An 18,176-nucleotide genomic window follows, 5' to 3' on the forward strand; every position below is an offset into this window, starting at 1 on the left:
AGATGATTGCGTTCTCTCGCTCTCCGTGCTGCCTCTTGAACTGACTACGTGGCCCGTTACACCCCTAATATATATATGTGTGTGTGTACATTAAGATACATTTATACCTATAATGTGATATTCTAAAGTATTATAAGTATTACAAATGTTGTTAAAACAAATAACTGTTGTCAAAGTACAGAAGCAAAAACACATTATTCACATTTTTAAATGTCTGGAAAATATAATTAATAATTCAAAATACTTTAAATTAAAATATAAAATGAGTAAATCTATAATAATGAGCATAATTTGCATAGAAGACGGTGTCTGTCTCCTTTAATGACTTAATTTAGATATTCACAATCTGGTTCAACTTGATTGCTTGCCAAAGTTTAGTGAATTTGATCCTGAAACCTTTTTTTAATCTTGACGTTTTTGCTTTTTGTGTTGACAGACTGGATGCAAATGTAATTGTACATGTTTAGGTAGTTCCTTTGTAAGGATTTGATTTTCTTCACACTCTTCACACTTCACATACTTCCGTTTTTATTTGAGCTTGTGGTTGAGTGGTTAAAACCCCAAGGTTGAAAAGCAAAGTTGATGCATCTGCCTTGTTATTTTTGTTCCAGTCCACAACCAATTCATGAGTTTGCTGTACTGTAGGACTGACTGTCTGACTCCCCTCAATCCCTCAAAACCATATACATAAACATGAGCATTCAAATACATTCTGTATGAATATGTGCATATCTAACTAAAAACCACCACCGCTGACACCCCCTGATGTTTTGTTTTCTTGTCATCAGACAAAACCGACACAATGATGTTAAATATGTTAAATATGGGAATTTGCATGGGAATCAGACATCTTAAAGTCTCTCTTTTAATTGCAACTTAAATTCCCTAATTCTGTTTTTTTTACATCACGATTTTTATGTGCAACAAAAAACTGTCTTTCAGTCTTGTTGCAGCAACACAGTGCAGTGAATTGACCGTCTCTTCCCAAAGCCCTGAGAAATCTCGTTATATGAAGCTGAACATCGAGTTACGAGGGATTTTGGATGTGGAACAGATCAGCAAGAGGTCTTGAGGTCAGTTTAAGCCATAGACAGATTTAGTAGATATTTTCTTCCCAGTATCAGTGCTGGGTGTCTATAAGCCAAACTAATACATGAGAACATGTTTACATTCTGATATGATTTCTTGGCGTAATAGTATTTTTTCTAATTTCAGTCTATTCTTATAAAACACACCACTCAGCTTGTTATGAATAATGTAATGCAGACCTTGCGGCAATGTTGCGGTAACATTAACGTGATGGTGATGATGAGCCTGTGTGTAAATACGAGATGATCTGCTTACTTCTCTTGGTGGAGAGCGTTATATAATAGCTCACCACTGTGGGTTGGATGATTGACTGATAAAGGGATATCTGCAGTCCTCACGCTCATGTATGCATATGATCATGTGACATTGATGCAGACTGGCTCGTCCTGTCCGTATCAACTCAGCATTGCAGATCGAGGGGATTAGCGCATTTATAACCCCCCGTGGCATACACACACACACACACACACACACATCTTCTATATGTACATGCAATCTCGATCCTCACACTGTCTGACTGGCTAAAGGGAACCAAACCGCACACGAACCATCACTAAGTCACTAGATATCACTAAAATCATTTATTGTAGCCACAGGGAACATTCCTCTGTTGTCATTTCACAGTCTTCCTCTTATTAACATGGCCTTTTAATTAGCAGCCACTATCTGTCTCTGTTACAATTAACTCCCTGGAGACTGGCCACACACACACATAATTTGATTGAGATGGTCTATGAGAGATTATAGACAATAAGCATCAATTAAATTGTCACGTTTTTTTGACTGCTGCTCTCAGTTTTGCTTTACTGTTGTCTCAGTTCCTCTCAACATATGTTTATTACGAAGAATTTTATGTTTAACACGACTATATTTACAGTGAGAATTAGGTTACAGCCATAGAGTCAGGGTTTGACGACTGTACTTACTGACAGATGTCACTCTCGAATTATACTGCTCATGCAAAGCTTAAAGAAGCCGCTCAAATACTGTCTGTATAAATGAATGACCAAAGTCAAACCCCTTTTCTGGTCTTGTAATAAGTGACGGTGGCTAAAGTAAAAGATAAATGAAGACAAAGATGAAGACTTCAGTAACATTAGAGTCTTTTAGCAATTGACATTGTGTTATTTAATAAACAACTGTCATCATCTAACCTTAAAGGGTTAGTTCACCCAAAAATGAAAATTATGTCATTAATGACTCACCCTCATGTCACTCCAAACCCGTAAGACCTCTGTTTCTCTTCTGAAGACATCTTAAGATATTTTAGATTTATTCCGAGAGCTTTCTGTCCCTCCATTGTAAGTCAATGGACGTTTCACTGTTCACGTCCATAAAGGTAATAAAGACATCATCAAAGTAGTCCATGTGACATCAGTGGGTTATTTAGAATGTTTTGAAGCATCGAAAATACATTTTGGTCCAAAATTAACAAAAACTACGACTTTATTCAACATTGTATTCTCTTCCGGTCTGTTTTCCATCCACGTTCACAAGTCCACATTGACGCTGCTGACGTAAGACGCTGCTGACGTGTTATCTGGTGCGTCAATGTGGACTCGGATGGAAAACAGACCGGAAGAGAATACAATATTGAATAAAGTCGTAGTTTTTGTTAATTTTGGACCAAAATGTATTTTCGATGCTTCAAAACATTCTAAATAACCCACTGATGTCACATCGACTACTTTGATGATGTCTTTATTACCTTTATGGACGTGAACAGTGACACGTTTTTTGTTTTTTGACAGTTTTTTTTTTTTTTTTTTTTTTTAAACTTAGATCAGTGGTTCTCAGGTGGGGCCCAGGCCCACAAGGGGGCCTCAAGATGACTTAAAATGATAAAAAAAAAAATAATAATAAAAAAAAAAACTTTAACAGACGCTGAGATATTAGATATTTCTCATTTAAATTCACCCAAACAGCATGTTTTTCGTGTTTTTTTTATACCTTTCGTCTAGTTATGCCAAGCTCTAAAATATGTTACTGAATATAAATTGTCTGTAAAAATATATATTTTTAAATCCTTATCCTTAATTCTTATCCAGTAAGAATTCTCATCACGATTGGATCTTAATGAGGATATTCAGATGGAGGACTGGATGAAACATGTAAAGAAGCTCAATCACAAACAATGAGCACATGTCTGAAGCTGCTACAATATAAGTGGTTGATGCGGATTCATTTGACTCTAATTATATTGCATGGATATAATGAAAATGTCCCTGGCACTTGCTTTAGATGCAGTGAGTTTAAAGGTGCACTATATCATTGCATTAGGGAGTGTGAAGAAGTCAAGAATTTTTGGAAAGCTGTGAAAGAAATGATAGAGAAGATCCTTGATGTTAACATTCCACTGTCACCTTTACTTTTTTATTTCATTAGGCTGAATATCCTAAGGAGATCAAATTAAAAAAGAAAGAGTATATATTTATAAATATATGTATTATTCAAGCAAAACAGCTTTTTTTTCTAAAATTTAAAAAGTATTTGTGCACCAAATAAAAGAAAATGGCTAAAAGAAATTGTAACAAATATGACAATGGACAATATATTTTAAGGGATATATATATATATATATATATATATATATATATATATATATATGTGTGTGTATATAGTTAAAATATATATAAATAATGTGACTCTCTAACGTGATTGGCTAACAGCAGTGATCTCTTAATGACATGAGCGAGTGAGTGAGGGCTGGATGAAACAGGGAGTAAGATACAGGAGACAAAGAGGATGACAAACAGTAGTAGAGTTATAACAAGAGGTCTTCTGAGACCGGCTTAGTGTTATGCTAAGTGAGCATGTCATCTAATCATTTCATCTTAGCAAAATGGAAAAAAAAGAAAAAGGAGAGAAGGAGAGAGAGAGAGAGAGAGAGAGAGAGAGAGAGAGAGAGAGAGAGAGAGAGAGAGAGAGAGAGAGAGAGAGCGAGAGAGATTGCGCAAGCAAAAGCGAGAGACATCTAAATAATAAAGTACACTGAGATGTTTTTTTCTATGTAAAATGAGTCCTGCTATGTTGAATGACTCGAGTGTCATTTCAAAGCGCTCTCAAATGAGCCAGAAACTGAATGAGCTTTAGAGATGCTACTGCTGGGCTGGGTTGCTAAAAATACCCAACTAGCTCTGCAAGAACCAAAACTTTCAAAACAAAAACACGCTACATTTATATTTGAAAGATTGTCCTAGAATGATAATCATGACAATATGATTCCCTTAAGAGGTTCTGGGCAGACATTGGTTTGAAGGTTTAGGCTGCTGTTTGTAGAGGAGGAAGAGAGTATGGCACTTACATCTTTGGTAATAAAGGAGCTTAGCAGTGTCACAAAGGACCAGAAGAAAATTCCACTGCTCAGAATGATCTTTCTGTTGAAACGGTCCCCCAGGTAACCGAAAATGGGTGCAGCCACCATGAAACTGCAGATGAAGACTGGAAAGAAAAACAGAAGCAGAGCAGTCATTTTTAACATTCATTGTCACATTTATCTCATACACTCTCAGAAAATAAAGTACATAATTGTACCTTTAGGGGTACAATGGCTTGTCACTGGGGCTGTACCCTCAAGACTACAATATTGTACCTTAACCTTTAAAAGAAATGGTACATATATGTACCTTTTAATGCTTTTTGACCCTCAAAAAGGTACATGTACCTTGAAGTCCGATAATAAGCTCTATGGGGTACGTTAGTGTAGATCGTACCTTGGGGGACAGAAATGGACTCCTACTGTACCCCTATTTCTGATAGTGTACTTTGTAGGATTTCTGTGCCATCATGACAACAATAACGCTGTCAGTTCTAAAAAATAGTTTCCACTTGCAGAAAACTAAAAATCCACATCCTCATTCTTTAAAATGACGAGGAAGCTTTAAGATTCTCTTTCTATTTCCCTAATTCACCTACCCACCATCCGCTTATGTGCTACTGCCCATTAAAGGGATAGTTCACTTTGAAATAAAATTTTGGTATGTTTTAGCTTACCTCAAGGTCATCCAAGATGTAGGTGTCTTTTTTTTCCGCAGTAGTTTCAATTTTGATATTTTTAGGTCAAACCGTTCTTGTCTGTCAGTCATATAATGCAGGTCTATGGTCACTATCTCAAAGAGCATGCACAGAGAAGTCCAAATTAAACAATTCCCCATCGTAAGTACACATTGATGGCCTAAGACACGAAACGAGCGGTTTGTATTTATATCGCTTTTAGCTCTTGTACACATCCGAGATCACGTCCGGTGCTTTCCGGCGCTTTCCGGTGCTTGCGCAGACTAAGCCAGAACGCGCGCACACGTCACACACCAGGAAGCGCCCGCGCCCTCAGATCACTTGGACGTGGTTGTGTAGAGGTAAAAATAATATAAATACTGTTAACAGTCTTCAACTGCAGTAAATAAAGTACACTTGAAAGTATCTAATGTAAAATATTCCTGTATTCCTGCATCCAAAATGCTTTCGTAATGAGTCTGCATAGATGGCATGAGGTAATAATGCTCATCTGGAAACTTCAGAGCTGCAGATTTTGAGGATTTTTGCCATCTCCATAAACATTGCAGTGGTTGTGTGTGTGTTATGCAATGTGAGGATGTGTTTGCAAGCTTACAGAGAAAGAGAAATACAGTGCAGTCTAAAACCCGCACAAATACACTATATATATATAGTACAGTGTCATGATATTTAATTATAAATCTACATCCTCTTTTGTGCTGTGCTGAGGTTGAGAGACCTTGGTAACACCAAGTCTGAGGCTATAAAGTCTGGGCTGAATTTCTAGCCGTCTCCCACCCTTGATCAATGGCCATGTTTGGATATTTAATAACTCCCCATTTTTGAGGAAGGCTGAATTTGCTGAAGCCACCGGAAACATTGCCCTGTGTTATCCTTGGCTGCTTGTTCAAGCCAAACTCGACCTGACTTGAGTATATCAACTCTAGGAACAGGCACGGAGCCTACACCGAGCCTGCTGGGAAATCAGCGCTCTCTCCACACACTCAAACCTGTACAAATTACAGCAGCACTATATGCTAAATGATCTGCTATTTCATCCCTGACTTCACTTGCTTAGTGATCGTAATTAGGCTGCCTTTGAAATCTGTCCCAAAACTGAAAAAGACTTAAATAAATAAATACAAAACAACAGTGAGTAAACTATGTTTGTGAGGCTGGATTTGTTTACAAAAGAATACAGTAGGCTAGGTCTGATTTGATAAAGATGCTGTAAACGTGACAGGGAGGAGATGAGAGTGAAACTGGCGCTCTGCTGTGTAACTTGCGAAACTGAAGACACAGGATTCAAACATCACTTTTTTGTTACACGACAAGCAAAAAGTCTCATAATGAAACTGTTTGCATGTCATTGCTCTGTCAGTAAGTACCACTCATCATTTCCTATCAACTATTTTGCTGTTACCGCACACTGTGTATAAGAGCAGCCGTTTTCCAACTTTTCCCCCTACATATACTATAGTTAAGTTTGGGGTCAGTAAGATTTTTTTATGTTTTTGAAAGAATTCTCTTACACTCATCAAGGCTGCATTTATTTGATCAAAACACAATAAAAACTAAAATACAGCTTTCTATTTGAATATATTGTAAAATGTCATTTATTCCTGTGATCAAAGCTGAATTTTCAGCATCATTACAGTGTCACATGATCCTTCAGAAATCATTCTAACATAAAAAATAAAAACATTTAAACATTTATTATTATTATCAATGTTGAAAACAGTTGTGCTGCTGTAATATTTTTGAGGACAAGTTCAAAATAACAGCAGAATTATTTGACAGAAATCTTTTGTAACACTATACATATCTTAACAGTCACTTTTGATAAATGTAATGTCCTCGCTACATAAAACTATTACATATAATATAAATAATATAAATATTAACAATACTTACATTACATTATAACTTTATTTCATAACTTAACTGACATATTGTGAAATCTTTTTTATTGTATTCAAATATTTAGTGGACCTCCTAAGCAGAATATCGCAGAGATGTTATATACAGTTTGAACAGAAATCCCACAGGTTATGCGAGCACAGCTCAACTAAAGCAATTAACACCTCTCTCTCTTTCTGAGATGTTGATCTCCTCCCTTTACCCTGAGCCATCTAAGCCATGTCCTCTGCTAATTCCTCAGTTAATGACCTCACTCCTTGTCCGTGTTTATCACATCATATAACTTTGCACATCAATTACACCTGTGTGTGTGTGTGTCTGACTGTGAGACAGAGAGAGACACAGCATCCAGAGAGAGACAGACCATATGGACCAACGCCATACACACAACATGTGCGCAGTGAACGGCTCCTGAAATATTCATGCCTCATCTTTCCCTGATGAACGGTTCACTCGGAATTAGCATGTAAAACAGATCAAGATGTTCACTCTCACTTTCACATTAAGGGCAGATTCTTGACAGAGGGACAAAGACTAGACATTTACATTTAGTCATGTATCAGATGACAATTCAAAGCGATTTACAAATGAGAAACAAAGTAGCCAAGCTAAAAGAGCAAGTACATGCTTTTTTTCCTATACACGCTTTAGCTTAGAAAAAAGGCTACATCCTGGTGGTGACAAAGTCTGCACTATAATTCCATCCACAAATAAAGCAAACATTATCTCCATGCTCAAATAAATGACATTCAAAGATTGCAAACAGCTCTCTAGAATTCTGTCAATTCGGTCAACTCGGCCATTTTGCAGATATTTTTCTATAATGACCAATGAACTGTACTGTATATTGAACATTATTCCAATCAACGGCTTTCTTTCATATAACTGCTTTCGGTCACACTTTAGATTAGGGTCCAATTCTCACTACTAACTAACTAATAACTATGACTTTTGCGTCAATAAACTCCTAATTACTGCTTATTGACAGTTAGTAAGGTAGTTGTTACGTTTAGGTATTGGGTAAGATTAGGAATGTATGGTCATGCAGAACAAGGCATTAATATGTGCTGTATAAGGACTAATAAACAGCCAATATCCTAGTAATATCCTATTAAGCTACTAGTTAATAGTGAGAATTGGACCATCAACTAACGTGTTACCCAGATTTATTATTATCAATTTTTATTACTTTGCTAATTTAACTACTATTAACTTTTTGTGTGTTAAACATTTAAACATTAAACATGAAAAAAAAAAAAAACATGGTGTGCTGAAGAGGTTTGCTGTGTTTATCCTCTGAGTTGTTATGACCTGAAGTTATTCCCCTGAAGCTCTTCAGCAGAAACATTCTTCCTCATAATGGTATTTCTGACATGGCTTAAGGCATGTCACATACCTCACCTGTCCTTCCAGGTGACTACTGTGGGAATTTTCTGCTTTATGTGACCTCCAATGGTGTTTTTCAGAGGGGATTTATTAAGAAAACACGTGCAATGTGTTTCAAGTGGCTGATTCATTGCCTGTAAATGTCATTCTGGATTCCCTCTCTTTTAGAGCGCAATGTTCCTCTGTCACTCATCGCTACTTGCTATTTAAAATTCATGCAGCCTTGAAACTGTCAGAAAAGCTCCCAGATAGATGAGTGTACACACTCACACTCCTCTGTCATCCTCCTCTTTTTTTTCCCTTAAGGGATGAAAGATGATATAAAGAAGGATTACATCCCGTCACCATTCTGACAGAGAATGACAAACACTGCACCTTCACCTCTTCCTTACTTGCTCTCTTTAACCCGTCTGTCAGAGCGTGGTGACCCTCCATATTCGGTCTTTGTCACGCAGGACCCCGCTAGCTCCTCAATTTTAAATTCCATAACTATAGTTAGCCTCACAACGTATTGCTGTTTGCCATGCTGTGCTTTAGCAACAGGAACCAAAGAAAATAATGTGTTTTATTTTTTGTATATCCTACCCACAAATATTGAAAACCATCTTGGAGACCATGGAAAAGTCCTTTCCTGGAATATTTCTTTGGGTTTTACACACACTTTGCATTATGTTTGCAGTGGAAGAAATGGTTTTAATGACAGTGGTGCAATGATTCATTGTAGAGAGTCAATGTAGCTATTTGTCTATGGCAAACAGACTTATAATATGAGACTCGCACTATACTAATAATAGACACATGGAGGATATAGGTGAATGTTGCATGCAAATGGTAAACAAATGCTTCTTAAATAAAGGATTATTTAAGGATCGACTAAAAAGTCATTTGGATAGATATTTTATTATTTTAAATAAATCTTACTGGTACCCTATATGATGAGATCAAACCATTCATGGATGTTCTATTGTACACCAGTGAATTGCTTTCCAATACATTAATTAATGACTCTAGTGAGCCGGTTCCTTTTATTAAATGAAAAGCATACAGCATGAAAAGTGTAGTCCAATTCACAAATAAATTACTGGGTTACTGGGTTGAATCAGTCAGACAAATGTATAATTAAACTGAAATTACAAGAGTGTTAATGTTGCAAATGCACTGTAAGTTATCATTTTTTTGTGGTTTTTTTTGGAGAAACTGGAGTAATAGTTGCTGAAAATTCAGCGTTGTCATCACAGGAATAAATTACAATTTAAAATAAAAGTTCTTCATGTGATACACTAACTTTAAGGTTGCATATCTGAAGAAACTGTCTGTACTTCCTCCCTGTATCTGTATGACACTGCATTCTATGTACATAGGCTACCTAATGTCTAACCGTCTGCAACATACCAAAGCTCTGACCCAAATGTAAATTCTCTTTAAAAGTTTACCAACAAGGAACAACCAGATTTTTACCTCAGTATCTGACATGTCACATACCTGAAGCATCTCAGTTTTGAATTTGCGGCTGATGCTTGACAATAGAACTCCTTAATGAAATAGCAGAGATGCCAGCTCACATTCTGCTACCAGTAAATCGCTATGAACAGAGGAAACCCAACCTGTTTCTGTTGATGCAAATTACATAATGTAATCATCCGCTTTAAATCACATCGCATAAAAACAATAGGTGTGGCAGAGGGCCAGAGAGTCACTGTTGCATTTGAAACATTATGCTGGTGACGTGCTCTAATGTCAATCTTTTCAAAAAGTTTGCGTCAGGCCACTTAATAGGTTCATTTATGGCTATTTTGCACTTCTAAACAACACATATTTGGGCTGTGTCAAAATAAATGAAGCATCCAAAGCTCCTACACGGCCTTCCCCATACAGCCAATGGTGATTTGAGCCAGTGTGGGTGAATGTGATTTAACAGGCAAGAAGTGGGTCATGTGTGGTGGGCTAGCTGTGGATGACTAAACTAATGACATCACGCCGCATTTAATTGCTTGGATATCTTTTATTTGCCGTGTTCAAATAACGCCTCAACTTCGTGACTCAGTCTTCAATCGTAGTTGAAGTAGGAGTGAGTGATGTAATAAGCGTAGGAGTAGCCCCAGAAAATAAGACACCTAGAATCATAATACACACCTCTGAAATCAATATCAATCAATGGTCAATTTCAAACCATTTTAATTTAACAGATCAGATTAAATCTTATTCAATTAATTGTGTGTTTGAGTGGCTTCTAATGCTTCCTTTGATCAAAGACCAAAGCTTAACTTGAGACATGTTGCTATGACAACAGGACTATACCTGTACTGCAATATGCAGTTTGTGACTCAGTCTACAGGAATCACCATCCCTTTAACCAGCATTGTTTCGCTGTCAAGGAGAAACACGCGCGGCCATGAAGCCTTCACCTGTGTGACAATAATGACTTCTGTTCTCCTCTAATCATTTCTTTTGGACAGCAGTCGGGCAGTGTGTGAGTGGGTGTTTGGGCACAGAAAAATCGTGACTAGCTAGTCTAAGCAGAAACGGTCAAGAGGACACGCATAGAAACGCACTACCTCAGAGGGGAAGTCAACACAACTTCCACTCCACGGCTGAATGCGCAGAAAAAGTTTGTGCTTTCTGAAGGCAAAACCGTCAGGGCTCCAAGTTCATTTAGAATGGGTTATGAAACCTTTCGCATACAAATTGCTGGCATTGAGATGGAAAGCATTATACAACAAGTTAATAAGGGGAAAGCTAAGCTCAGTGAGCATTGCAATTAACCGGAAAGTGTCAGGTACAACCCTGATTTAAAAAGCTCTGTTCAGTGACAAAAAATATTGTCTTTGCATCATGCATGCAACATCACTTGAAGAGTGAATAATGTCAAACTGTCTCTGTAGAGACAAAGCTGATTTTAACAGATTGTGACATGGACAAGATAAAAACATCTTATGCTCTGAGCCCTTTTATCTTTGTGTTATCTAATCTGTAAAATAATAAAGATAAAATGTTTTCTCTTTCTTGCTGGATTAAAACATATATATATATTTTCTTAGTCACTATCTTTGAATCAATAATATAATCAAGCACATTATTTTCAATCTATCTATTTTTGTTTCCCTGTAAAAAAAAAAAAAAAAACTTAAAACGCCTTAACAGTGTTAGAGACCGTGTTATTCCCTAAAAAAGTAACCAATTGCGTAACTTACTTTATATAGAAAACATGTGTTACGCTATTTTTGCGTTACTTTTTCTCATCTGCGCTGGGCTTGCTTGTTTGCTTTTTAATAACAAAAAAAATATATATATTTGGCAAATGTAAATTCCCTTTCACACCAAAAGTGAAATGAATAAGCCTCAGACTGAATGCAATGAAAAATCATGCCTGTACAGTAGAGGGCGCCGCTCAAACAAACCTTTCAGCTGTGCTGCCATTCTGGATCGCAGAAGAAGAAAGTACAACACTCTTACTTCAGCAATAAAAACAAAAAGATTAAACACAACTGTGATGTTTATCAAGTCATTTTTGATTATTAGTATGGTTGAATTGGATCATCGAAGGTCAGCAGCAAAGACATTGGTTAAAAAAGTTAGATTAAATACATTGTGTTATTTAACATATTAAATTATTGCGGGTTTGCGAAATATTCAGAGTTTGCATTTCACTGTTTTATTTATATTGATGAATGCTGAGTCTGTTTTTGTGCAAGTGAGATGAGTAAATGCATGTTCACATTTAGTCTAGAACTACAATAACCATCATGTTCACACAGCGCACACAACGCTTCTGCACTTACTCACGATTTCTCACGACATACAGTAGGGACAGGAGAGCTGTCAGTCACTAAATGGGAAAACAAAGCAACTTTCATTACTTGTTTGAAAAAGTAACTCAGATATTTTGATGTATATTTAAAAGTAATGCATTACTTTTACTAGTTACTTGAAAAAAGTAATCTGATTACATAACTCACATTAGGCTTGTAATGCGTTACCCCCAACACTGCTCCTTAAAACAAGATACATTTTCAGTGGGTATCTTAAAGATTATTTTTCTTATATTTTTTCTTTTTAAAACATACACTTTTACTCAATGGTTTGTGCTAAAAAAAGTAGAGTAATAAATGTATATTGTATTAAGTATGTTTAGATGTTTAGTGAAAAATATAGATTAAAATTATGTTTTTTGCAGTGTAGTTAAGTTTATGAATCCACTAAAAAATCTCATACTTGTAAGGTTTTAAATACATCCATCAATGTCAGTAAAATGCATGTCAAATGCGCATAGTTGTTCATGCGTGCCAGTCAAGTCCATGATCTGACCCTGATGGAGGACACCTGTTCTTCTGCTATAGGAATCTCTCCTCTGAGCCAGAGGAGTGTGTTCATCATACTAAATCATCATGATTCTCTTATCGGCTCCATTCTTGCAAATGTTTTCATAACTTCTTAATCTTATCATTTTATAGCCAAGCGTTTAGGGTAATCTAATATACTGACCTTGTCCTTCACTTGTGATGTTCAAACAATATAAATAGACAGTGAGAACAGTGTCCAGCTGTTATATTATAAGTACTGAAGTGTTATGGGTCTTTATATGATATTTCAGCTGAGATGTTTATAATCTGCAGAACATTCAGGTTTTTTTTATATAAATCGGCACAATAAAGCATTAGGAGATACACTCACCTAAAGGATTATTAGGAACACCATACTAATACTGTGTTTGACCCCCTTTCGCCCTCAGAACTGCCTTAATTCTACGTGGCATTGATTCAACAAGGTGCTGAAAGCATTCTTTAGAAATGTTGGCCCATATTGATAGGATAGCATCTTGCAGTTGATGGAGATTTGTGGGATGCACATCCAGGGCACGAAGCTCCCGTTCCACCACATCCCAAAGATGCTCTATTGGGTTGAGATCTGGTGACTGTGGGGGCCATTTTAGTACAGTGAACTCATTGTCATGTTCAAGAAACCAATTTGAAATGATTCGAGCTTTGTGACATGGTGCATTATCCTGCTGGAAGTAGCCATCAGAGGATGGGTACATGGTGGTCATAAAGGGATGGACATGGTCAGAAACAATGCTCAGGTAGGCCGTGGCATTTAAACGATGCCCAATTGGTACTAAGGGGCCTAAAGTGTGCCAAGAAAACATCCCCCACACCATTACACCACCACCACCAGCCTGCACAGTGGTAACAAGGCATGATGGATCCATGTTCTCATTCTGTTTACGCCAAATTCTGACTCTAACATCTGAATGTCTCAACAGAAATCGAGACTCATCAGACCAGGCAACATTTTTCCAGTCTTCAACTGTCCAATTTTGGTGAGCTCGTGCAAATTGTAGCCTCTTTTTCCTATTTGTAGTGGAGATGAGTGGTACCCGGTGGGGTCTTCTGCTGTTGTAGCCCATCCGCCTCAAGGTTGTGCGTGTTGTGGCTTCACAAATGCTTTGCTGCATACCTCGGTTGTAACGAGTGGTTATTTCAGTCAAAGTTGCTCTTCTATCAGCTTGAATCAGTCAGCCCATTCTCCTCTGACCTCAAGCATCAACAAGGCATTTTCGCCCACAGGACTGCCGCATACTGGATGTTTTTCCCTTTTCACACCATTCTTTGTAAACCCTAGAAATGGTTGTGCGTGAAAATCCCAGTAACTGAGCAGATTGTGAAATACTCAGACCGGCCCGTCTGGCACCAACAACCATGCAACGCTCAAAATTGCTTAAATCACCTTTCTTTCCCATTCTGACATTCAGTTTGGAGTTCAGGAGATTGTCTTGACCAGGACCACACCCCTAAATGCATTGAAGCAACTGCCATGTGATTGGTTGATTAGATAATTGCATTAATGAGAAATTGAACAGGTGTTCCTAATAATCCTTTAGGTGAGTGTATGTCACATCATCTTTACCTACCATTCAGTTTTCTAAATTAATGGCATATTTCTGCCATGATGTCAAGTGCAGTATGTTGTTCTTTGATCTTCTACCTGCTAAAAAACATTAGTGGAACGCTTTCTATTTCTCTTTCTTGATTCAACTGAATTGTTGATGTATTAACTGATGCCAGGTAATGTTCATGGGAATAGCAATGTAAAATATTTGAGCTGAAAAAACAAGTCCATAGATGGTTAAGAAGCTGTATGCTGGTAAAGAAGCACTCAACAATTGCCTAAGAAAGTGTAGACAAGGCGTGTGTGTTCTCTCAATCATTGAACTAGTTTTGTTTTTGTTTTTGTTTCAGCAGAAACCACTGGACAATGACTGAGTCAGGTGCATGAAGATATGCAGATACTGCATTTCTAAAGAAAAGGAGCCTGCATTACATGTCCGCATTTAAATTCCATAGTTTGAGTGACCCAATTCCAATCTTTTCCTCCCATGTGGCACAGATCGGATATGACTCAAGAACGTGTAAGCAGGAAAAAAGCACATGGATTCCAATATTCTCAGATCTTTTTCAGGCCTCATTCATATAGAAAAAAATCTGATATGAATCGGATATGAAGTGCATTTGCGTCTACCACGTAAACTGACAGATCGGATATTCCCTTGTCAATGCAAGTCATATCATTGAAAAAGCCACGGTGGCCAATGATGGCAACTCAGGTGAACATGACTCTTTTCAATGGCGCAAAGGAGGACGAAGGACACCATTTTTACTTCCTTTTCGGCCTAAGCTTTTCCGGGTTGTTTTGCCAAGTGAATAGTGTAAATACAGATGTCAGATATGGGTCACTTTTAAAAGAAGATGTAAGCTGGTTCTCAAAAATATATAGTGGATATAGTCAACAAATCGGAATTGGGCATCAAGACCTGCAGTGTAAATGCGGCCTATATAAGCCACGTCACACTTATTCAGGAAGTTGCAGTTTGGTAGAATATTTATTGTTCCTCACCTTTGAATGACTGTTGAAGTTTATTAAGCCTGTCATGAAATGCTAAATTCATGTTAATACCTGGAGATAAAATACCATGCATAAGTCATTACGATTTTTTGAATGTATCTTAGAAGTCTCTTTTGGTCACCAAGGCTGCATTTATTTGATCAAAAATACAGTAAGACTGTATATTGTGAAATATTATTACAATTTAAAATAAGTACTTTTTATTTTAATATATTCTAAAAAGTAATTTATTCCTGTGATGGCAAAGATTGTTTTGGGAACCGTTATAACCGCTATACATAACCGTAATATATTTTTCAGGTTCCTTTGATGAATAGAGAATTCAAAAGAATAGCATTTATTTGAAACAGAACATATTTGTAACTTTATAAATGTAATTACTGTTAATTTAAAAAAAAGTATTATTAATTATTTTAAATTATTATTAATTAAAAAAAAATCATACCGGGTACCAATCTTATGAATGGTAGTGTACATAAATATTGTATGAAGCATTCTGGTTGTAATTTTACAACAAGTTTCATAGAAAATATTAGTGCTGTACTATTTACTGTAAAGCAGAGGTTTCCAAACAATTTTAGATGCAGCCTTTTTTATTTTTTATTTTTTATTGACGTGACCCATTTATACAACCATTTACATGCAATCAGTCAAGCGGCGTGAAAGGCAAGAGAGGACCAGGCCTGAAACTGTACATTGTGATTTTGTTTACGTTTATGCGGCAATTGGCCGTGAGTTTTGTTGTTTATGCTTATTTTGTCATTAAAGTTACGTTTGCCGGTTATCGCATTCCTTTTTCCTTGAGTCTTGAACTTTGTAACATTTATACATTTTCCTTAACTAATTTTTTCAGTTTGAAAACCTGTGCTGTAAAGTATTTGCTGTACTAACACGTCTGAAACCACAGAATAAACGGATACAGTGAATTATGAATGTCAGATCCATTCATTTCTCAGCGTGCTGAGACAAATGACAGTCTATGGACTTTGCAGGTGCAGAGCGACAGATGCTGAGGAAGTCACATTAAACAGGAAACTCTCTGACGCCTGTGTATATTTGTGAATGTGGATAGCTGAATACCTGCCTGTGTCTGTTCTCATTGTGTGTTTACAATCTATAGAGGCCTCAACAGAATAAGAGAGGATGTTGAGTTGTTTGAGAGTAAAAAGACCGCAATGAATCAAGCCAAAACAAACAGATGAAAGTATAGTAGAAGATGGGAATAAAGAGATTCAAAGCTCAGCTTTTCTTGAAGGATACTGTAAAACACAGTAAACAGAGGTCACCTCATGTACACTGTGTGTTAATACAGTGAGATTAATGGTCCTAAAACTTACTGTATTGTTAAAACACTGAAATGCAATACATCAATTCAGGGAGAAAAGGATGGGTAGTTTATATTAGGTGCACTGCTCTAACAGTACTGAACAAACAGTCTGTAACTAACTAATATCTGACAAAACTAAGTAATTCCAATTTACAATCAATCTTTAAAAAGGAAACTAAACAATGTGACAATGTCATTACTAGTAGATGATACTCCTAATCCTGCAATGGAATGGACACTAACTTACATAACTGTATAGCCGCTGGAAACATGCATGCAAAAATACACCATCCACTATCACTTCTCATCCACTTCTGTCATTGTTTTGCGCCAGCAGCAAGGAAAATGAATGTGTCACAGCTGCGATGATGGAAAGCTTTTAAGTGACTATGTCTGTTCAAAACTGTTCAAAAATCGGATAAAAAATACTTATAATTCAGATGGGCTCGAGCCCATGAATTATCCACTCATAATCAGTCCCTCCTCTTCCTCATACACAGAGAAAAAAAGGTTCCATAAAGATTTTTTTCGCCCCTCATTATAAATGTGCTTGAGCGAAGTGGGTTTAATAGAGATATCCTTAAAACATGGCTAAATGTAGGCTACTTATGTCAAACAGCTGAGGCAGTTATATCACGATAAGACCAAAGTTGTGACAATTTTTGATTTCAGTTAAATGTCAGATTTTTTACTTTTACTTTGTGACGTTCGGAAAACTACGCTTTTTAAACATAAACATACACTGTTTTTGTAAGACAGAGGTTTGTAGAAAGAAAAAATAGGAATAATGTATTGAATACTGAATGAAAAGCACTTTCATGTGGTTTACGGCATAGAGTATCAGTTTGAATTGGAGTATACGTTTTTCTGTATGCCAATGCTAACTGCCATTCTTTTCTTTTTTTGAAAGTGGTTTGTGCGTGGGAACAGTTTGTAGATTAGTGCTAGTTAATGAGGCTGTCCCAGTCATTTTTAGACACAAAAATGGCAAATTAGTAATTAGCACAAATGCTACAAAGTGAAATAAAAGCCCTCTGGGATCTAAAAATGGATACACTACACCCATTAGAGATATGATTGACTGTGCTCATGCTTTGTATAGGTCCTATATACAGTAGGACACAAATGACTAAGTTGATGTTAATGCAGCAGAGTGCTTATAGTAAAGGTTTTCCGGTCTCCATAATAACACAGAGAATGCAGACAAAATGTATTTGTAAAGCAAAACCTAACTACTCAAACAATCTCAGAGGCCAAATGCCTAATGAATGATGTATCATAAAACTATGTAAGGCACTAATCTTTCTAAATATGCTTCAGAACAATTTATATTGTGAAAAGTGTTACTGCAACTGACAATTCCATTTTAAATAACACAATGACTAAGCTTAAACACACCCATAAACACATACACCTGCTGCATACCACTGCTGATGAGAACAGTCAAAAGTATGAAAAATATTCCCGTTTTATGTCTGGATTCTCCTCTATGCAAATCTGTCAGGGAGGTTTAAGACGCTCTGTTCTCGGTGTAGAAATACCACAACAAATCCCCTTAAAA

The 18,176-nt window shown here is 36.7% G+C and overlaps 1 protein-coding gene across 2 annotated transcripts in view; it reads right to left on the reverse strand.

Annotated features, from left to right (window-relative positions):
* The window catches only part of spns2 (SPNS lysolipid transporter 2, sphingosine-1-phosphate), a 71,146-nt gene that overhangs the window by 24,325 nt on the left and 28,645 nt on the right, over positions 1–18,176 (reverse strand). For both annotated transcript variants that reach the window (XM_084113535.1, XM_084113536.1), the window contains exon 3: positions 4,394–4,530. In XM_084113535.1, coding sequence (XP_083969661.1) covers positions 4,394–4,530 — 137 coding nt within the window. The remainder of the gene's footprint in view (positions 1–4,393; positions 4,531–18,176) is intronic.

Source organism: Abramis brama, assembly GCF_963993115.1.
Source record: "Abramis brama genome assembly, chromosome: 5".
NCBI lineage: Eukaryota > Metazoa > Chordata > Actinopteri > Cypriniformes > Leuciscidae > Abramis > Abramis brama.